Below are 22,744 nucleotides of genomic sequence, written 5' to 3' on the forward strand. Positions count from 1 at the left end.
CTCTTCCACCATTGAACCGCAGGGACTTTCCATAGCCTCGAGTTGTGGTGCAAGCGCAGCCCCTCACTCTAATTCTCAGAAAAACTGAGCCTGCTGATGTCAGAGACAGCGCAGGAGAAATCTCTTTGCTATGTCCTTTTAAATGACATCAATGACATTTCAGACGACCAAGGAAGAGATGTACCTTGTCCTGTCATTTAGAGCTACATAGAGAAATGGGGGTTTAAAAGCCATTTCCGGGATGTATGAAGGGGAAATCCGCGGCTGTTAATTTCCAAATAATGTTTTGAAGAAATGGCTTCATTCCGTTACAGAGCGGGGACACAGTCAACAGGTAGAACTTTCATGAGCACGGACTGAGCACAGAATCTAGGCTACTTCTTTTTCAGACTTTATCGAATGTCATGGCGTCAAGAAAAGACATCACTAAAGATGTTTCATCTACGCCAGATGAAAATGAATATCCATCCGGGTTCCCTCAAAGTATTTGCGACCAAACTCCTCATGAGAAATACTTATGTAGCAACTGCAACAGCGTCCTTAATAAAGCCCGTCAAACTGCCTGCGGCCACCGTTACTGCCTGGCCTGCGTCAACTGGCTAGTCAGGTAAGCCACTTCATAAACATTTATTAGCAAATACTGTCTTCATATTCACACATTTATGAATAAATTCAACTGTGTGGTGCCGACTAGCTTGCTTTGGAAATAGAAATAAGTTTGCAGTTGAACAATAATGTGCTTTGTTTGACATTTTGGATGTGTTTATCAGTGTGTTGAAAACTGTTCTGTGATCAGGAACAACAAAGCCCCTGTGTGTCAGAAGTGTAAAGAAGGAGACCCCAACACAGAGAGTGATACAAGCATACTGACCCTGGATAATGTAAGTTGAATCACCTGTTTTTGTAATGTCTTAGCAGATTGAAGTTTTATCATAGTGAGAAAGATAAAAACTCAATAAAATGTCATAATTTCCCCAAACAGAAGAGGTAGGCAGGAGCACTAAATAGTAGTCATACTGGTAGTATATTACTAAGGAGACCAAGGCCTCGTTTCCTGAACGCGCACTTAGCCTAAAAAGGACTTGAAATCGGTTGTAAAGGCCGAATTATGCTCTGTTTTAGACGTAACGCGTAAGCACGTAAGATACACAACCCCCCCTTGCGCTGTAAAATACCCCCCCTTACGTGCTTAAGTGCGTCGCCCAAAATTCCTGACTATGCGCCTAAAACACTACGGCCCTACACAGCTCGCAAAGGCTGTGATTGGCCGGCTACCACAGCCTTTCACAGAGTCTCACGTTTCCGGGTTAATAGCATACAGTCTTTTTTAGACCCAGATATTTTTTTTAAATCATGAATACCCTGCAGACCATCTCACAAGCCTTTTCTTATGGATTAGGAACAAACATAACAGAAGCGGTCCGAAGACATGAACTCCTTTACAAATCCTCTTTAAACACTTATAAGGACGCTCAAGTTACCGCGAATATCCCACTCTCACCCGCGATTGTTTGGAGAGAATGTGGTCATTCACGAACAAAGGTACTTTCATATTCATTTTCCGCCACTTGTGAGTCATGGCGATATCTTTCATGGAGTTCATATTGACGTGAATCCATCAATTGCACCAGCGAGTTTGATAGAATGAGCCCGGTCTGCTCATATACAAAAGTTAACAGTAACCTGCCGTTACCTTGTGGCCAGCACCATTGTAGTTACAAGCATTGACAACATGATGAGATTCTCTCGCCGTTTACCACCTCATCTTTGAATAATGTAACTCATAAACACATCGTTTTAAAGCCTGTCGCAGTCATTAAAAGATGTCAATAAACGAACTTTTGCGTCATGTGCTGTCTTTTTCGCCACTGGTACTGAATTGCCAACATTTGTATTTTGTGTAACACATGTATTCATAACATCAAGCCTTTTGCCCACTACACCTTCATGCTCCGGTAAGTTTTTTTCCTTTGTCCTGCTGCAATAAATAGGCTTACTTAACTCAAAAATAAATCTACAGTTCTGGCGTCAATTTGCTTTGCAACACGCAACACGGCTCACAAGCCTTGCAACACGGCTCTGCGTCTAAAACGAACCTTAAATCAAAACTTGTCTAAAACAAGTTCCTTGTGTAAATTACGTGCTTACGCGTTACGTCTAAAACAGAGCATAATTCGGCCTTAAGAGGGATCCTACGTTGCAGAGCGGTTTCCCGACGCGGCACTTAGCTTAAGTTTATCTTTCGTTGAGAAGAATTCTACGTGTGCTCAGGACCAGTAGTAACTTCACACTTAGCGATGCAATCCAGTAGTAACTTCACACTTAGCGATGCAATCCACCAGGGGCGTCGTTCGGCCTATTATAGAAGAAATCCAAAGGATGTTTTTGTGTATAGCACATCATGAGAATGTCATTGTTTCACCTGCCTATTCCCATCAAAATAGAAATAAAGAATATTGAGTACCTATTTGAAAATAAAGATTATACAAAATAATATGTTATTGAACTAAGGAGATGGCTTTTCTGACTGTGTAGTTAGGCTGCAATATTAGGAAATTGACATGTCATTAAGCCGGGCTGAAAATCAATCAAGAGGGTGGCACCCGCTAGCCTATATATATTTATTGAGGTATTGTTCTTATGTCGACACTTGTTTTATTGGAACTTCATTCATGAGCCTATACATGGGTTTCTTGTATACAAACATTGAAGGCTGCGCGCGCAAATCCGCGGCAGAAAGCCATCTACCCTAATACAAATGAATACAGAAAGCCCAGTTTAACCCATTTCTGCCTAAAACGCCTGCTAAAAACGCCTGTTAAATCCTATGCTATTCTATGAGAAAGTACCTCATTTCCTGAGGGTTTTCTGAGAAAACAGTAAGAATTGTCAACGTCTACAAAAACCTTAATATCTAAGCCTCTGTAGCACTTAGAAACATGAAATAAGAAGCATTGTGAAGGTAAGAACTGCAGGTTTTATTAAAACCTGCTCCCTGAGCACACAAACAACAATAACATTTGTAAAAAACTCTCAAACACACAAAAACAATATAAATCAATGATATAAAATACAATAAATACAATTTTCAAGTATGCAAACATTATGAGGGAGGGGAAGAGGGGGAGGGAGGGGGAAAGAGAAATGGGGAGGGAGGAGAGGAGAGGGATGGAGACATCCTGGGGTGGAGCTGGCCTCGCAGTTCACATGGAGCATGAAGCCATGGCGGGGTCAACGTTATCCTGGAGATGGAGATATCTGTAAAAACGTATGGCAAAGCATTCAATCATTGTATTATTATGAGACCCACCCTCTCAGCTGGTGCTAAGACAATGGCCTACTAGACTGTCTATAGGGTATAGGGGTTATAGGTGTTCATATGCCAATTGTTCAGGTCTCTTTGAGGCACAGACAGGGAGTACACATTCAAGTTGGATACACAATAAAGCTACACTAACAGAATAGTATATTTCCAGTTCCATCAATGTTATTTATAGTATTTATATTTATTCATAATTGTATTACTATTCATTATGATGTATTATGCTATACAGTTCTCCACGTTATTTTTCTTATCTAAAATCTTTGGACAAAAACGTCTGCTAAATGTAAATGCTATTTATTCATTATGCCATTATTGTATCTATAACTAACATTATTGCATGTATATATTATCAACCATCATCACCATTAGTAATCGCTATAGCACCACTATCATTACTGCCCATTCCGTTTTCTAAGAGAAGAGAACTCAGAAGATCGCACAAGAAAACAAAACATTAATAATTACCTCCAGATCATTGCCGGTTGTCCAGTCCACCTGGAATCCCTCCTCCTCTCCTTCCGTGCCCACAAAATCCCACTCCTGTGCCGTATCTAATGGATCCTCTGACACAAAGTCATTATCCTTCTCCCTCTCAGACTCAAATCCTTCAAAATCTATGTCGAAATCACTGACATCGCTATCAAAATACTCCATGTTCACTGCTACTTCTTCACTGCTACTTCTCGCTAGCCAGCATGGTATCACTGAAAACAAGCACAGAATATCGCGTGGCTATCTGATTGATTGACGTGATTTTCAGCCAACCAAAGTTCATTTTGGTGGTCATCTGATCTTTAGCAAAGCCTTAAGACCCATCCCATGTGTAATTTTAACCAACCAGAGTGAGTTATACGCTGCATTCGTCATGAAAACAGCACGTGTACAAAATGCTGCGCTACGCAGCAACCGGCAGGAAAGCCTATGCTGCGCTACGCAGCAACCGGCAGGAAAGCCTATGCTGCGCTACGCAGCATCCGGCGCCAATGGGTTAAATGTATTGTTTATTACTTATTTAGCCTACCGTTCCCTATTCTGTTGCCATGAATGCTTGCACACACCCTCAACATATTCCCAAACGTAACCTTGTACATTGTTGAGCCTTTTTCTATATTTGATTTGATATTTTATTTTTCCTGGCAAACGGATGCTTCCTCCTAGGTATACTGAACATCTTACCAACTCTGTTAGAGCAGTTCACCACACAACAACTCCCTGTCATGTTGCCTTCCTCCACCGCGAGATTGCGCACGCAACCAGTGATGACGTAGCCGAGAAACCCATGTATACACAAGTGAGAAAATCGACTCGTCTGACATCGATGAACAGGCGACCTCCACCCTAAGAGATACTTAAGAACTCGTGCACGTGGCGCTCGTGCACCTGACTTTAAGATGATGTTCGGGAAACGCTCGTAAATAGAAAGTGTTACTGAGTGTACTATGTCGCCAAAATCCACGAAGAACGTTAAGATACGTCGTTATCGGGAAACGAGGCCCAAATCAACAATTAATGATACTAGGACAGATCCCGCTCTGAAGAAGAAGACATGCTGATGAAGTGCTGTCACACACTGACTATTTGAACCAAATGGTATCGCTACAAGGTAACAAGGGCAGTGTTATAATGTTTTTGGTTAACCTTGCAAAAAAAAAATAGCAAAGGACCCATGTACAAACTATTTATTACTGTGTCCTATCCAAATGTCACGGTGCAATTTACTGGTTGTAGCCACCAGAAGTCTTTCATTCACCTGCTAACCAATCCCACTGGCTCCGGGGTTTGCTCCCAATGCCCCTCCGTCCATAAGACATTATAGAGCTTAGTGAATGTGAAGATGGACCCTGGTGGCCCCGCCCTCAGGTGGCTGCTGCCTGTGGGGTGGAGACCCAGGTATGGGCCAGATGCCCTACAGCAGGGGTCTCAAACTCAGGCCCGCGGGCCAATTCGGGTCTCCAAGCGATTTTATCCGGCCTGCAAAAGTTCCATTGATTTATATGGGCCACCCCAACATTAGTCGTAAAATCTGGCCCCCCAATGACCAGACTGGATGCTCATCGGCCCCCGAGCAATATGAGTTTGAGAACCCTACCCTACAGCGTCATATGCCACCTGAGAAGGCTTTGGGCTCAAGGATGGAAGGCGCTGCCCATGTGCCTGTGTTTTGGAGACTCCTAGAGTCTGTTAGAGAAAGTCCCCTTAGTGTTTAAAGATGAAAGGGGAAAACATTCAGGCTTGAGAGGAATGTGTCATGGTAATGTGTCAAATAAGCAAATCACCCACGCGCGGCCAGCTCCCAGATGCGGTTGGATAGCCGGAAGAATCTCAAATGATCATGTGAAGACGGTAACATTCTGATTTGACTTAAGTTTTTTTTATTTAATTCATTTCAGTAATTTTATTTCATTTTTTTGACATAAGATCAATATGTGATACTGTTTGAAAATCTGTATACTGTATAGTCCATTTCAAGACAATTCACAAGTGGATGCTGAAATACTAAGTGAAATAGTGAACTAGTGATCTCTGTGCTGTGTGGGTTGGCCTTAGGAGTGGGCCTGGCTGTGATGTGAGTTGGTTAACTCCGATGAGTCACAGTTGGAATATTTGTGTATTTCTCCCCGGGTCCCCGGCAGTCCTTCAGCGACGCAGCCATCACCAAGGAGATCCTCAATCTGAAGGTGCACTGTGCCAACCACGGCTGCCCATGGAGGGGCATACTCAGGGACTTTGAGGTACTTCCCTCAATAGGTCACCCTCTGCTGCGTGTTGTGTGAGGGGCAGAGGGTTTTGTGAGTGTATGTATGTATGTATGTGTGTGTTGTGGTACTGAATGATGTGTGATTCTGAAGGTTTTGTGTGCTTGTGTGTGTGTGTGTGTGTGTGTCTTGGTGTGGTACTGTATAATGTGTGATGCTGAAGGTTTTGTGTGCTTGTGTGTGTGTGGGACTTGTTGTGGTACTGTATAATGTGTGATGCTGAAGGTTTTGTGCGCGTGGGTGTATGTGTGTGTGTGTGTGTGTGTGTGTGTGTGTGTGTGTGTGTGTGTGTGTGTGTGTGTGTGTGTGTGTGTGTGTGTGTGTTATGTTTGATAAAAGTTCTGTTTGTCTGTGTGTTGTTAATGGTTGTATGTGCGCTGTGGATGGTTGTGAGTGAGTTTGCTACTGTTATATTGCGTTGTGCTGTGTTGTGATGTGTCCTTTTGTGTTATTATATGTTGTGTTGTGTGGTTTTGTCTTGTGTTGTGTTGTGTTGTGTTTCGTTGTTATGTGTTGTGTTCTTTTATGTTGTATTGTGTTGTGTTGAATTGTGTTGTGTTGTGTTTTGTTGAATTGTGTTGTGTTGTGTTAAATTGTGTTATGTTGTGTTGAATTGTGCTGTGTTGTGTTGTGTTGTGTTGTGTAAATTAAAAGGTTATGTATGTGGGAGGGGTTGTTTTTTGAACTTGCGTGTGCTTTAGATGAGGGATGTGCTTTCGGTCCAGTTTCCTTTCTAACCCTTATCTGTGACTTTAAGGTGTTTTTGTGTTTTATTTCAAGTTAATTTACTGTCCATTTTTATCATGCTATCATCCGGTCCACGACAATGGGATTTATGTTTGACATTCAAATTGAGTGCATTTACATCCATGTTTAAAGGTTCAATAACTCCAGCTGTCCCCCACAAAATAAGTAAACAGGAAACTTAAATCCTTAATCTTCATTTCAATAAAAAAAAAAAAATCAGATGATAGCACACAATCCTGTCCCTAGCCCTATTTCTGACCCTTAATGGGAAGCAGAACATCAGACAGTATTACGCAGGTCACCCTGTGGAGCTCTCTTACATGCAGGAGCCCATGTGACTGAAATGTGTACAAGGGTTTTTAATCAGTCATCATCTATTACACACAGGTTGCCAAGCATCTCTGTTGTACTCTCTGTCTCGCTCTCTCTCTCTCCCTCCCCCCTATCTCCATCCCTCCCTCAATTCAATTCAATTCAATTCAATTCAATTCAAAGAAGCTTTATTAGCATGAATGTTTTTTAACACTATTGCCAAAGCTGAATCAACACATACATATTACATACATTTACAGAAAGACAAAAATAAAATGAACAGAGTTGAATACAAATAATCAACAAATCAACAAAAGAATAATCCAAAAATAACAACAAACATACAGTTAGTTTGCATTTCTGTGGCCTTACTGGCTGTCCCTCAGGTCATGGCAGGCTGCCACATACCCAGCAGCTAGATTGGCCAAATCCCTGTCTTCCCCAAGTATATATGGCAATTTTGCCTCGCCTGTGATAGTTAGAAAGCCTGGGATGACCAGATTGAACCTATCAAATGTACCTTTTCTAATGATTTCATATTTTGGGCATTCTGTGAGGAAGTGTGCCTCTGTCTCTATGGCCCCCAGACTGCATTGTGAGCACAGTCTCTCCTCTCTGGGCAGTCAGGTTTGCCTGTGTCTGCCTCTTTCTATGTCGAGGTGGTGCTCACTGAGTCTGTACATTGTCAAAGTTTTCCTGAGTTTTATGTCTTTTACTGTATTCAGGTAAGTAGCTGTTGAGTATTCACGTTTTAGGGCCAAATAACATTGTAATTTAGATTGTGTTTTGGTGGCTTCTTTCCAATAGGTAATATAATTCTCTTTTTCAGTGTTTGTAATTTGGTTGGGTCTAATTTTCCTGGCTACTGAGTCATTGTCCTGAGCCTCAGTGATGAGATTTGGTGTTAGGTCACTAAGTCTCAGGACAAGTTGGGTAAGGGGGCTCTTCCCTATATTCAGCTCTTGACATTTCAGTGCTTGGTAGTGGAGTGAGTGGGGGTCGCTCATTTTTAAATGTTGCCAAAATTTGACAGCTCTTTTTTGAATATTAATGATCAGGGGGTATTGGCCTAATTCTGCCCTGCACGCATTGTTCGGTGTCTTCCTCTGTACCCGGAGGATGCTTTTGCAAAACTCTGCATGCAGGGCTTCGGTTGGATGTTTGTCCCAATTTGCAAAGCCACCTTTTGTTGCTGGACCCCATACCTCACAACCATACAGTGCAATTGGTTGAATTACTGATTTGAATAGCTTAAGCCAAATTCGAATTGGTATATCTAATTGAATTGACCTTTTGATGGCGTAGAATGCTCTTTTTGCCTTTTCTTTGAGTTCCTTCACAGCCAAGCCAAAGTGTCTTGTTGAGGTGAGGGTGATGCCTAAATAGGTGTAGTTGCATGTTTGATCAATTTTGGAGTTACCTATCTTAAAGTTGTCAGTGTTTCCCTGTAGCCTGGAACGTTTTCTAAAGACAAGGACTTTGGTCGTTTTGGGATTAATTTTAAGGGCCCACGTCTGGCAAACGTTTGCCACTATGTCCATGTGGTGTTGCAGGCCTTCTTTGGATGGTGACAACAGAACTAGGTCATCAGCATAAAGAACACATTTGACCTCTGTGTCTTGCAGTGCAAGTCCTGGGCCTGCAGAGTGTTGTATTGTGTTTGCCAATTTGTTGATGTAAATATTGAAAAGGGTCAGTGATAGTGGGCAGCCTTGTCTCACACCCCGTTCCTGGGAGAAGAATTCTGTGCGTTTATTCCCAATTCTAATTGCACATTTGTTGTTTGAGTACATTGTTTTTATTATTTTGAAAGTTTTCCCCCATATACCAGTTTCAAGAAGTTCCCTCCCTCTCTCGCTCTCTCTCTCTCTCTCTCTTTCGCCCTCCCTCCCAATCACTTCCTCTCCCTTCATCCCCCCCTCTCCCTTTCGCCCTCCCTCCCAATCTCTCCCTCCCCTCTCTCTCTCTCTCTCCCTCCTCCCTCCTCTCTCTCTCTCTCTCCCTGCTCCCTCCTCTCTCTCTCTCTCTCTCCCTCCTCCCTCCTCTCTCGTGCTCTCTTTCGCCCTCCCTCCCAATCTCTTCCTCTCCCTTCATCCCCGCCCTCTCTCTTTCGCCCTCCCTCCCAATCTCTCTCTCTCTCTCTCTCAGGAGCATCAGAGTCAGTGTGAGTACGCTCTGATCCCGTGTAACGTGGGCTGTGGACACATGGTGCTGAGGAAGGCTCTGGTCTTACACCTGGAGAAGGGCTGCCCCAAAAACACCTCCACCTGCCCTGCCTGCACCCAAACCCTCACCCTAGCTGAGCTTAAGGTAAGGTAGGACAGGGATCATTCATTCATTCATTTATTTATTCATTCATCCAGCCATCCATTCATCCATTCATTCATTCATTCATTCATCCATCCATCCATCCATTCATTCATTCATTCATTCATTCATCCATCCATCCATCCTTCCATTCATTCATTCATTCATTCATTCATTCATTAATCAAACAATCAGCCAATCAGTTAGTCTGTTTGTCTATTTTTCTGTCTTTCTGTCTGACAGCTATGTGTGAGTTTTTCTATCAGTCAATCCATCCATCTGTCTATCAATCCGCACGGCTGAATACGCTCAGTCTGTCAATCAATGTTTTTATACATGATTGAGTCCAAGGAAAATGACATGTGCAGTTTGGATTGTAAAATGTAACAACAACAGAACATTTGGGTAAACACACACACACACACATAGACACACACACACACACATACACACACACACGCGCACACACACACACACACACACACACACACACACACACACACACACACTCAAACACACACATAGACACACACACACACACACACACACACACACACACAGGCACACACACACACACACACAGGCACACACACACACACACACATTTTATGGTTCTGCTGTACTACCAGCCCTATCAAGTGTATAGTTCATTTTCAATCGTGCTCTTGTAACACACGCACAGATCGCAATAGGCTCTTTCAACTGAAAAACTCTTTTCAAAAACGTTCTCTGTGTGTTTGTGCTGCAATGGCGCTCTTTTTACGAACAGAGATGAGATGTTTGAGATATCTTCTTTTTGTGTCCCTGTCGGTGATCTTTGTCCTATTCTACTGGGCTTTGGGTCAGATGGTTCTGATGCAACCACCCAAAAATCTCAAGAATCTTGGAAACCAGCTCCAAACTATTATCAGACAGCTCAAGTCAAACGAAACTTGGCCACTCAGAGGGGAAATTGGATATCTGAATGGTTTCTGCATATGGAGAGAGAAAAGCGAGAGAGAAAGAGAGAGAGATGGAGAGAAAAAGAAAAAGAGAAAGAGAGAGGCAGTGTGGAAACAATCCACAACTGTAAAATGATGCACTGTTTCTCATTATGTAAATCTCCAATAGCCCTAGTGAAAAGCTATTGTTTTGAGATGATTTTGTTTGCAAAATAGGTAAATAAGTACATTTTGTGTGCTGTGTCATTGTAGATGCATAATTGCCACCGACAAGGTGATAAGAATCCTTTGGCCAGGGAGAAGAGGGAGAAGGTAAACAGACACCAACGTCCTGTGGTCAGTGGCGACTACAGCCATGGGGTGGTCACATCACACACACATCTGTTCTTTTTTCTCTTTGTGTTGCTATGGGGTGTTGCTATGGTGTGTTGACACGATACTTGTGTTTTGGTAGAATGGTAAGAATGCAGGCCCCAAGGATAAAGACTCCTGTATCTTCTCTGACGTCGGATGCACATTCAAGGTAGTGCGCCTGTCCTTGTAATGTCTACTTTTGTATTGTGTGTTTTGTTTGTAATATAAAATGAATTCTTGAGTTGTGTTTTTGTAAGTAGTTTTATTCTGTCGTAGGGGAGTGCAGAGAAGATATGCGAGCATGAGAACAGCAGTCACGTCCCCCACCTCCAGCTCCTCCTGCAAACCGTGCGTGACCTCCCCCCCTCCACCTCCAGACGCTCCCAGCCTCTCCCCGCACACCTCTCCAGCCCTGGGGGGGGCAGCTTGGAGGCGGATGGCGGGGCTGGTGGCGGGTCCAGGGATCAGGAGGAGATGTCTCTGGCCCACAGCCTGCGGGAGGACCAGGCGGCCGTGATTACGGGCCAGCAGCTGGACGCACTGCAGGAGAGGGTGAAGGTGTTCGAGAACATCATCTTTGTGCTCAACCGCGAGGTGGAGAAGGTTCAGGTGTCCATGGCCGCAATGGAGCGAGACGACCAGAGCACCCAGGATATCAGGAGGGTCCTGGAGGCTAAGGTAGGCAGCCTCAGCAGTAGACTCCAGTGAAAGCTTCAGTAGCACCGGAGCTAATTGGCCACAATTGAGTTCCAAGTCACATACATCCTGACCAAGCTTGGTATTTAAAAAGTAAAGGAGTCAAGGGTGTTTCCTGGGTTTGTAAGTTGTTGACATACATTTATTTGATTAATTTAAGGGATTGAAATTGTATTGAAGAGATGAAAACACTAAGGTTAGTAAAACATGTGCCTCACTGGAAATCCCTCCTCTGGAAACAAAAAACCTTAGTCACACCAGAACCGGTTGACCTTTGTTAGTTCTTTCATTTAGAATGAGTGTTCTGAAATGTGAAAATCTGAAGTAAAGCAACATACTGCTGATGAATGTGTGGGTCTGCAAGGAGTTAGTGTTAGCGTGAATGATTCAGCACGAATGAGCTAGCGCGAATGAGGTAGCGTAAATGAGTTAGCGTGAATGAGTTAGCGTGAATGAGTCAGCCTCTGAGAGAGTGGCACAACGCTGAGGACCGGTGTGAGAGAACAGAGAGCACAACAAATGGATTGGATGTCAAAGCCAGGAAAGGCATTGTGCAACCCTTTGGGTTCCTAATGCATTGACTGTTACGTACACAGCCTCTACAGAGATGGGCAGTTTTCTGGTCCCTGGGGGTTGGGAGAATGCAGAGCGGTACGACCTGCCGCACTTAACCTTCCTACCGGGAGAAAACTGCTGATTTGGTGAAACCCTTCAAATTAGTGTGTGTGTGTGTGTGCCGCCATCCATCCAGCCTTGGCCTCTCTCAGAGGAGAAAGAAGGCTACTGTTGAAAGGCATTGCCTCTCTCTTGCACCTAACACACACAGGGCTGGGCTGGGCTGGGGCTGGGGCCTTAGACTGATTGTAAACACTGACAACCTTATCTATTCATCTCCCAAAACACCGGCACGCCTTGAGAAACATGAAGGCATTTGAAGGCAATCATTACATTTCCATTCTGTTACATTGTCCTTTTATTATTGTTGTTGTTATTATCAGGCCGTGCTAGGGAGGCAAACATGCCCTTACTCAATATAATTCATTGATGATATCATCTGTGCAACACGGCGAAAGGAGGAAAAACACAAGAGAAGGAAATAGATTAATTTGTCACCGCTGAAAAACAAGATCTCAATGAGGCTTGCTGTTCTTATCAATAACAGCCACACACACAAGCACAGTGGGATCTCAGTTTTGTTCCTTCAGAACCATACTTCATATGTTTCACCACTAACACTGGACCTGTGTGTATGAATGGAGTGTGTGTTAGACGTGTGTGTGTGTGTGTGTGTGTTAGCTGTGTTTGATGAGTGTGTGTCTGTGTGTGTTGCGAGGGAGGAGAGGAAGAGGAAGCAGACACTAATTCAAAAGCTTTAAATGTCAATTTCCGTAAAGTGTGCTGGGACAATGTTAATTGTCAAAAGCGATGGTGAAACTAACCAGCTTCTATTAACATTTTGATGAATGCATGCCTACACTGGCAAGGGGCCTGTATTTTTCATGTATCACACACACACACACACACAGACACACATACAGACACACACACACACACACACACACACACACACACACACACACACACACACACACACACACACACACACACACACACACACACACACACACATAAACACACATTCGCACACAATGCTCAAAATGCTACATAAATGAAACACAGTCTAACAGAAAAGATAGTGTTTTTCTGCTCATGTTCTGCTCACTAATAAGTACTAATTGACGACAGAGGGTTGTGTGTTTGTTTATGTGTGAGAAAGAGAGACATCTCCGTCTTTTGTTGTTTTGTTGACATAGGGCAGCAACAGCAGGTAATGTTTGTGTGTGTGTGTGTGTTTGGGGGGGGTATTCCCTCTAGTTTGAAGATTGTGGGGCGACATCAGTAGTTGACGTGTGTGTGTGTGTGTGTTGTTGTGTGTACTGTGTACTGTGTGTGTGGGTGCGTGTGTGTGTGTGTGTGTGTGTGTGTGTGTGGTTGTGTACTGTGTGTGTGGGTGTGTATCCCCCTGGCTTTAGATTGCGGAGCAGCAGCAGCGTCTTGCGATGAAAGAAGGCCTCGTGAGCGCCCTCCAGCAGCGGGTGAGTGCACTGCAGGAGGTCTCCTACGACGGCACCTTCCTCTGGAGGGTCCCAGACATCAACCTGAAGCTCCAGGAGGCGGCCTCGGGCCAGAGGAGCAACCTCTACTCTCCAGGTGGGACATACACACACACACACATACTCACATGCAATAACAGACTCTCTCTTTCTCTCAAACACACACAAATGCAAGAAGACATACACACTTGCTCCCTCTCCGTCTTGCTCTCTCTCACACACACACACACACACTATCTCTCCCTCTCTCACACACACACACACACACACACACACACAAAACTCACTATTCAGTATGTATTCAGTTACTAGTTGCACTACATTTCAATCCTAAATACTGTATTGTTGCAATGTACAGCAGTATGAGCAGTAATAACCAGGAAAGGCATGTGGTACTGAATGTGTGTGTGTTCTCTGTCAGCGTTTTACACATCCAGGTATGGCTTTAAGGTGTGTCTGCGCCTCTATCTGAACGGGGACGGTGTGGGGAAGGGGACACACATCTCTCTGTTCTTTGTCATCATGAGGGGAGAGTATGACGCCCTCCTCACCTGGCCCTTCAGACACAAGGTGAGGCCGTCCATCTTCCATAATCCATGACACAAATCCCTTAAAGAAACATCATTTCATAGTGAGACCGCTTACAGTGTGGAATACTCCAAAGTGCAAAGGCCTTAAAGTAGACAAAATTCCCATCATGTATGCATAATGTCCTTACATAAGGCAGGGCTGCTTACAGTATCGTACAAGGTGGTATAAAAGCCGTCAAATACACTCAGAACCTTCCTTTGTTCTTGAACAAAGCGCATGTATGAACTTATTTGCAGGTGAGACGACTTACAGCCTCAGTCTCATGGTTTATTTTCAGCTACAAGCTTTGCTTTCACCCATGTCGTTAGCATGTTATGTTTAGCTACATGCTTAACCCATGTCTTTAGCATGTTATCTTCAGCTTCATGCTTTACTTTCACACATGTCTTTAGCATGTTATCTTCAGCTTCATGCTTTACTTTCACACATGTCTTTAGCATGTTATCTTCAGCTACATGCTTTACTTTCACACATGTCTTTGCATGTTATTTTCCAAAAATGCGCAAATGAAGTGGGTATAGGCTTCACTTTCGCAAATGCACATGCCCTTCATGCACTGAGGTCTATAATAAATCTCATTACAGGCAGAAGGTCGGGTCTCTAACAGAGTGGCTTCATTTTTCATGCCTGTTTTGATTCAAATAATGTTAGGGCTCACTAAGACCACTACATCCATAGGGACTAGAAGGGACACCCTCAAACATACTGTATATGTCTTGTCCAGATGCATACGACCATAGGGACTAGAAAGGACCCCTTAAATGCTCCTGTATTGTGCTCCTGTATCTTAACTGGCAGAACAAGAATGCTAACAACACAAGGTCCTAAGTTTTATACCAAAGGAAACACAAACACTGATGGAAATCTAAATCCGTGTTGGTCATCCGCTTTGGATAGAAGCGTCTGCTAAATGAATACATTTCTTACAATTTGTCCTTTTGGACTTTATCAGTCGACTCAGCTGAGGGTTCTGTGATGATGTCTCCCTTAGGTCACCTTCTTCCTCATAGACCAGAACCAGAGAGAAAATGTCCTGGACGTGTTTCGACCGGATCTTACCTCCGCCTCCTTCCAGCGGCCTGTTTCGGACATGAATGTGGCTAGTGGATGCCCGCGCTTCTGCCAACTGGGCAAGCTGTCCTCACCCAAACACGCCTACTGCAAGGGCAACACACTCTTCATCAAATGCCTGGTGGACACCTCTTCCTAAGTCTGGGACCAGTCGCAGATCACCACTGACTTCAGAACAGATCTGGCCCTGGTTTCAGAACCCAGAACTCAGAACCACCCCAAACGACATGTCTCCTTAAAGCTATTATTGTGCTACATTGTTAGATGAGGAAACGACTATCAAAAGATGATCAAATTATTTTTTTTTATTTTATTTATTAGCTATTTTAGGTAGGATGATCAAATATTCACTTTTGGGAAACAGCCCAAATCTGTTCAAAAGTCACACCAGGAAGTCCTTAAATTCATAAAACTATACTTATGTTCATTTTAGTGTTCTCTGAAGCTGTGCCACACTCCATAATGTGTCTCTCAATGATCCTTTCATTTCAGAAGATGTAGAAGTATTTTAAATATTCCTTTAGAAAGCTGAAGGGTTTCTGTTTCATAGCGTAAGCAGCTATCTTGGCACTACCATGGCAATTTCTGACAGAACGTAATAGACTTTTACTTTCTTTGTGATATTACATGTGATATTAAATGTAAGCCTATAACACATTTATAGGAATTTGAATGTATGTCTGATGTCAAATGTTGTACTTTTTGTACTTGCAATTTATTTAATGGCTCAAAGGCAGAAGGTAATATTATAAAATGACTCCGTCTTGAACCAGTTGTGGGCATGTTTATTTCCAAAACAAATATAAAAAGCCTAGTAATGCATTCGTAAAATGAGTGCCATCAGAAAAACTATGAAATGTGTACTTCAGGAGAACATTCACTTAAACCTGGCGTTGCTCTCTTAAAAGCAAACTGCAGTAATGCAGATGTGTGTCTCTCTGGTGTTGTGTCTGAATAACCAGGACCTGCAGCAGGGAAGAAAATAGACACATGCCGCCTATCTTCCTATAGGTTTGTCACCTTCCGTTAACACAAACAAAGAGTGTGTGTGATAAATATTGCATAGACTTATATGGGACCTTGTTTAAAAGACAATATAAGAGCGAGATTAGCTAGTTAGATAAGGTCAGCAGAATTACTGAAACAATAAAATAATGAAAACAATGACATTAAAAAAAGCAATTATTATGAAAACTATTATTATTTGGTTATTATTATTGATGCTCTTCTACCAGTCTATTATTACTGCTGATGGAGTTTTGTTTTGTTGTTTTTCAAAATTCGTTTTGCACTTCAGGGAAAATCCGACAATATTAGCGTTTCCTCCCTAAAACTGAGTAGCTGCAATGTCGTGTAGTTTTCCATGCAATATCATTGGACAGAAAGCTAGACAATTTGAATCAAACTTTGAAATACCGAGCTTCCTGTTTGATGATGCTGTTATAGTAATTACATAAGCAAAACGTAAATGATTCGCGGGAAAAAGTGAAAAAATGGCGACTTGCACAGTCTGAACTCAAGCGCTGCACTCTCGTTAACTACAAAAGTACTAGTTTGCGAATGGGACATAGTGCTTCTGGAGTAATTATTGCGTTTTGTGAGTTTCTATTCTTACATCGGAGGGCATTCAAACAGGTAAGCAAAAACAAGAAAACCAATTCTGCCCCTGGGGCGACTGCAAGTTCATGTATGATAGATGGACTCATCCAAGTTGTGCTGGACAAACGTTAACATTTTTTCTGCCGATTGTCCTACATGTTATGATTTCACACCATTTAAAGGTTTCATAACAGTCGTTCTATTTAAAATGTTTACAGTGTGTAACACATAATAGGTAATAATTCTAGACTTTGCAACTTTGGCCAGCTAACTCCACTTGGATTGGCGCTAGATGTGCATAGCTACTATACCAGATACAGTGCGTTGCTGATCCAGGAACGTCTCTGTTTGAGAGCTCACGCACGGTAAGGTACAGTTTAGAAGGCATGCCTTGTCCGTCAGTTTGGAATAAGCTGCGAGATGAATTAAAAGATGCAGATATGTCATGACAAATGATACGTGTATGAATAGATTGGATAGTAGCATTTACAAATGAACAGGAACGTTACAGTAGCAGTGAGGCAGCAGCAATTATCACAGCACATTATATAAACACTTATGTTAGCTCGCTAACTTCTCGATAGCTCCGTAATCAGAGCCTTAGTTGTGTTCTGTAGTGTTGCATTTAGTAAAATAGGGAAACGTATGATTATTCTGGGTTCTAGTTTCAAAGCTGACTCATTGGGCTTGCACTTGTTGAATTGAACGTGTAGTTCGAACCGCTCGTCTTCCTTTAGTTCAGCTATTCAAAGCAGGACGTAACAAAAATGTGTAGGAGGAGCCAACTAGCTTGAGCAACTCTCCACTGTCCAGCCAGTCAACTTCCACTACAAACCAAGTGCGCATATCAGCCTTTCCACTACCCAGACAGTTAAGTTCCACTACAAACCAACTGTGCATATTGGTCTTTCTCGGGAGAAGTTGGTTTCAGCCAATGCATTTGGCATTTTAACGTTCAGGGCGTAAAATCCAACTGACTGAAAGTGATATTGCATGGGGACTATACACCGAGACTTTGGGGCGTTTCTTCAAGAGCTATCCTTCGTTGCCCCTGCATGAGTTGTGATATCAGTCATATTGTGGTGCAACTGACTTACCCGACAGTCCCTGGTGAAGTTGAAAAAAAAAAAAAATAGGATATTTTGAGTGATCATTGGAGATTCTCACTACTGTTCTTAGCCTGCAAGTTTATGTCACCGAGCTGGCAGATCCGCAATAGCGATTCACTTCACGTCATTCTAGCTAGCTAGTTTCAGATTTCAATCATCAGAGAACTTGTGGGTTTGTGCGCAGTTGTGGTCTGTGACAACTCATCGTTATAAAAATGTCGGGTGCTTTCTGTAGGGCTCTACTGTGTGACATGAATGACAGCTTTGTGCATCCAGTCCAGGTTATGCGAATGCTTATTTCTGACATTATGACGGCTGGAGATCTGAACCCAGTGATATGAGCTGGAACTAAACAATTGTGCTGTCAATAATTCAGTATGTTGGGAAAAAAGGAAGATGGTCGGTTTCAATAACCAATTTGAACTGACATGCGGCTGTTGTGTTCTTTCTAAGTACTGACCCTGTGTGTGCTCACAGGTGTGTGCGTGTGGAGCGTCAGGGCTGAGTGAAACATGCTGGAGTCGACCTACAGAGATGACTACCTGCCTGTGGGCCTCGAGCAGGCCGAGCCCAAGCGTCTGCTGCCCAAGAGGGAGAGGAACACCAGCGACCTGGAGGCCAGCCTGACCGTGGGCCAGTACGTGCTCTGTTGCTGGTCCGACGGCCTTTACTACCTGGGCAAGATCCAGAGGGTGAGTGGAGCACTGGACTGTCACTCACCACTGAAGCTAAATGGACTAAATGGACCCTAGGGTACAATTGTGTGTATTTGTGTATATGTGCGTGTGTGTGTCTGTGCGTGTGTGTGTGTGTGTGTGTGTGTGTGTGTGTGTGTGTGTGTGTGTGTGTGTGTGTGTGTGTGTGTGTGTTAGAGGATGGATACCTGACCCGAGCCCGTCGGAACCCGACGGGTTGGGCCGGGTTCGGACAAATATTAAGAAATGTATAAGCGGGCTCGGGTCGGGCTCGACCCATCAGCGCGATAATGCATTGAACATTCCAAATTTAAAATATCTTAATAAATAGTGAAGCCAACTGTCTGCTTCACATGATGCAAAAGTTCGTTTTTGAGAATAAAATAAATCACATTTAGGTCCTAAATTTTAGGATAAACAGCCTTCTTCCCGTAGCGGGAATTTGTTTATATCCGTGACAACACGATTTCAGGTGGCAAAATGACGGAGAAAGAGAAACTGTCATCTGGAGAGTTTAACATGATACTAAACGAAGGGAAATCTACTGTATGGAGATATTTCTGCTTAGTAAACGATGCAGATTCTAATTAGGCTGTAGGATTTGTCCAATGTAAGAAGTGTGAAGTTCTTGCAATGTGAATCATTTAATTTAAATATGCTTATTGGTAGGGCTGAGTATCACTGCCAAGTTCCTGAAACGATTCGATTTCGATTCTGAAGGCTTTAAATCGATGAATCACGATTCGATTCGATTCAATCCGAATCGGTTCCATCTGCTCCTAGATTGAATGATAATTTTCTTAAGTTGTAAGGAAATATTCTTTATAGGCTATCATCATTAATTCATCACTAAAATCATTGATTGTGACTAAAATCTTGTAGTTGTGACTGTTAATTAAGATCCTTAGCAATCTCCATGCAACACACTGCAAAAGACATGTTTTTATTTTGTAGGCTACATTAATGACAATCCAGGCAACTATAAACAAAACTGCCTCCATCTTCCTAAAAGATATAAATATAACCATTGTAAAGATTATACCATTTAAGATAAAATATTCAAGTATTATAAAACTCCTTAAATTCATATTTTTTCAACATATTTACTACAATATTAACATTAAAAATTCCTGCATCTTCCAGTAAGTAAAAGTTCAACGAAGGCAAAAGTGCAAAAGTGAAAATGATGAACGTTGCAAAAATATCAACGAAAGTATATTATTTAACTCATTAAATTCATCAGGAACTTCAACCATAAGCCTCCATCTTCCAGTAAGTAAAAAAAGTGCAAATGATAAAGTGCAACGTTGCACAAAATATTCACCAAAGTATATTATTTAACTCTTTAAATTCATCAGTAAACTTCGACTTTCAAAACAGTAACAGTCTCACTTAGAGATTCTTGTTTAGGAAAAGGAGCTCATTGACATGCTCTGGGGTGATGCAGCTCCTTTTTGCTGTGATGAAATCACCCGCAGTGGAAAATACCCTCTCCAATGCAACGCTGATCCCTGGGACGCAGAGGTAGTGCCCTGCCAGGCGCGCTAAGAGTGGGAGCTCCCCTTCACGTGACCTCCACCAGGTCAAAGGGCTTTCATTCAGGGAAGCAGGTGGTTCTGCCCTGTATTTAGTTATCTCTTCCTCCGCCCGTTTAGATGGAGTTTTTCTTCCATCTGCATGTACCGATGGTGCTCTGTAGGCCTGTCCAAAGAGGGACTCCAACGCACTGCATTTCCTGGGTGAAGTCACCCTCTCTTCAGCTCCTTCCTCCTCCTCAGTCTCACCATCAGTATTTGCCTGTTAAATAACAGGAAATAATATTATTCACATAATTCAATAGAGAATGTTTTAACCAGTTAAAACATGACCCGTAATCAATTTATTGTCACCAGAATGACAATGACTTAAAGCTGTGTGTAATGTCATAGAAGTACTATGGTAGTAAAGTGTTTTCAATGACTATAAATGTGATGATACACAGAGTAGTACAACATGTTTTTTAGACTGTTTATATCACACATTATCAAGAGACGTGCATTAGCAGCAGACAACCTTTTTAACCATTCCATCAGAAAATGAATAGCCAATCATGATGTTGCCTGGCAATATTGCCAAAAAAAGTTGCCCTGTGTATCATGGCGTTAAATGTTCCACTGGTGGAACAGTGTTTACTATTTATTTAGTATTGACAGTTTAAATACTTACATCAGGTGCAGCAGTAGCAGCCTCAGCCTGCAGCCTGGAAAATACCTCATCTTGCTCTTCAGCAGTCAGGGAGGGGAGGGCCTTAAAACGCGGGTCCAGCGCTGTCGCTCCATACAGCATCCCCTTCTGGGCACCATATCTTTAAGACATTTCAAAGACATTTTCAGCACAGTGTGAGGATAAACCATCGGCATTATGGCATTTATACACTTAATCTCGCATACAAACAAAAAGAATAAGTGTCTTTGGATAAAAGCCTCAGCTAAGTGTATTATGTAATGTAATGAAATAAATCACCATCTTCTACTACAACGAGAGAGAGAGAGGGAGAGAGAGCTGTCAGAGAGAGCCTAGCATACCTTGTCCTTAAGTTGCTCTTCACAGCAGCCTTCAGGTCCCTCACCACAGGGGAATCCTGTTCGCTGGGGGTCATGGCATCCTGCAGCAAGGCGAGCAGTGGTGCGATTATGGATAGCGTTGGACGCCAGTCAGGTAAGACTGCGTTGACAGTGATGTCCAGGTGTCGCATGTAATGGCAACCCTGTTGCCTGCTGCCTTGATTTTGATTCGAATGGCCTCCTTCAGAGACTCGTACATCGTAGGTATTAATTTTTCAGCAAGGTGTTTTCGCTGGGGCATTACGTAGTGGGGTTCCATTACCTTGACGAGGTTCCTGAATCCGTCGTTCTCGACAACACTGTACGGGCGTAAATCCATGCAGATGAATTTTGCGATTGCCTCTGTGATCTTTAAAGTCCGCGGAGACTGTGACGGTATCGCCAGCATGTCCTTCAATTTCCTCTGTGCTGCTCCAGGCGGCTTGTTGCAAGCTAGCATTGAAGCATGGTACCGTGTAAGGTGATTCCTCTTCCCGCCAGCAATGCGTTCGCCATGTGCGCGCGCGCAAGAACGCAATGACGTAGAGTGTGCAGCTGCGTCATCATCAGAAGGCTGAGAAAAGCGAGAGACACACCACAGATTTTTTCTGTGGAAGCACTCAACACAGGGTGGAGGCGGAAAGAGGGGGAAAAAAATCGATCTCTTGCCCTGTGAATCGATAGCGTGAAATTTAAACGAAATCGATCCAAAATCGATTAAATCGATTTTTTTTACCAAGGCCTACTTATTGGCCTTATTGTGTACGTTTGTGCGTTCAACAACGCTTGTTTGTGAGAGAGAGCATTTAACTGTTGATGCCCCAGTTTAATAAACTCAGGCTATTCATAAAAAACGTACGTCAATGTGGCATTAGTACTATGATCAGTTGAAAAATTGATTCCGTCGGGCTCGGTTCGGATTCGAACAAAAATATTTGAATGGCTGTCGGACTCGGTCCGGGCTCGGTTACTATCCTGTCGGACCGGGCCGGGCTCGGACAGAAAAATTCGGCCCGATCCATGCTCTAGTGCGTGTGCGTGTCTTTGTGTCTGTGTGTGTGTGTGTGTGTGTCTGTGTGTCTGTGTGTCTGTGTGTGTGTGTGTGTCTGTCTGTGTGTGTGTGTGTGTGTGTGTGTGTGTTTGTATGTGTGTTCCTGGGGCTCATCTGTTAGACCAAGGTGCTAACAGCATTGAGATCATGGCTTGGCTTCCCAGAGAGCACCCATAGGGGGCACACATGAGCGTCTGTCCTTTGCTCTGGATAAATGCATCTGCTGAATGAAAACATGTAGATGTAAATACATACCTATGCACTGTATGTCTGGTTGGTGATTAGTTTTACAGTGTGGAGTAACTACTGCCCTCAGAGGGGTGAGTGTGTGTTAGTTGTGTGTCTTCATTTAGTAGTGTAGGATAACATTCAATTAGAGATGAGCTTTATCTGGCCTGGTAGTGCTTTTTTCTGAGCCCATCGAGTTGTCTGTCTGCCTGTCTGTCTGTCTGTCTGTCAGATACATGACATCTCCTGGAGAACTAGCGTAAGCT

General features: G+C 43.1%; 2 protein-coding genes across 2 annotated transcripts in view; both read left to right on the top strand.

Moving 5' to 3' along the window:
- Positions 1–404: 404 nt before the first annotated feature.
- On the top strand, positions 405–15,353 carry traf1 (TNF receptor-associated factor 1; the record flags this gene model as incomplete). Its single annotated transcript, XM_080853644.1, has 10 exons — positions 405–607; positions 797–881; positions 5,959–6,057; positions 9,289–9,450; positions 10,641–10,700; positions 10,843–10,911; positions 11,019–11,420; positions 13,472–13,649; positions 13,974–14,122; positions 15,135–15,353. The coding sequence occupies 10 exons, from the start codon at positions 405–407 to the stop codon at positions 15,351–15,353; spliced, it is 1,626 nt and encodes a 541-aa protein (XP_080709770.1).
- A 3,081-nt stretch (positions 15,354–18,434) lies between these two features.
- Positions 18,435–22,744, top strand: part of phf19 (PHD finger protein 19) — a gene marked incomplete at both ends in the record, with an annotated part of 49,246 nt that continues 44,936 nt past the window's right edge. Inside the window, one exon of the mRNA XM_080853259.1 lies at positions 18,435–18,614. Within this exon, the coding sequence (XP_080709385.1) occupies positions 18,435–18,614 (180 nt within the window). The remainder of the gene's footprint in view (positions 18,615–22,744) is intronic.

Source organism: Sprattus sprattus (assembly GCF_963457725.1).
Source record: "Sprattus sprattus genome assembly, chromosome: 16".
In the NCBI taxonomy this organism is placed as follows: Eukaryota; Metazoa; Chordata; class Actinopteri; order Clupeiformes; family Clupeidae; genus Sprattus; species Sprattus sprattus.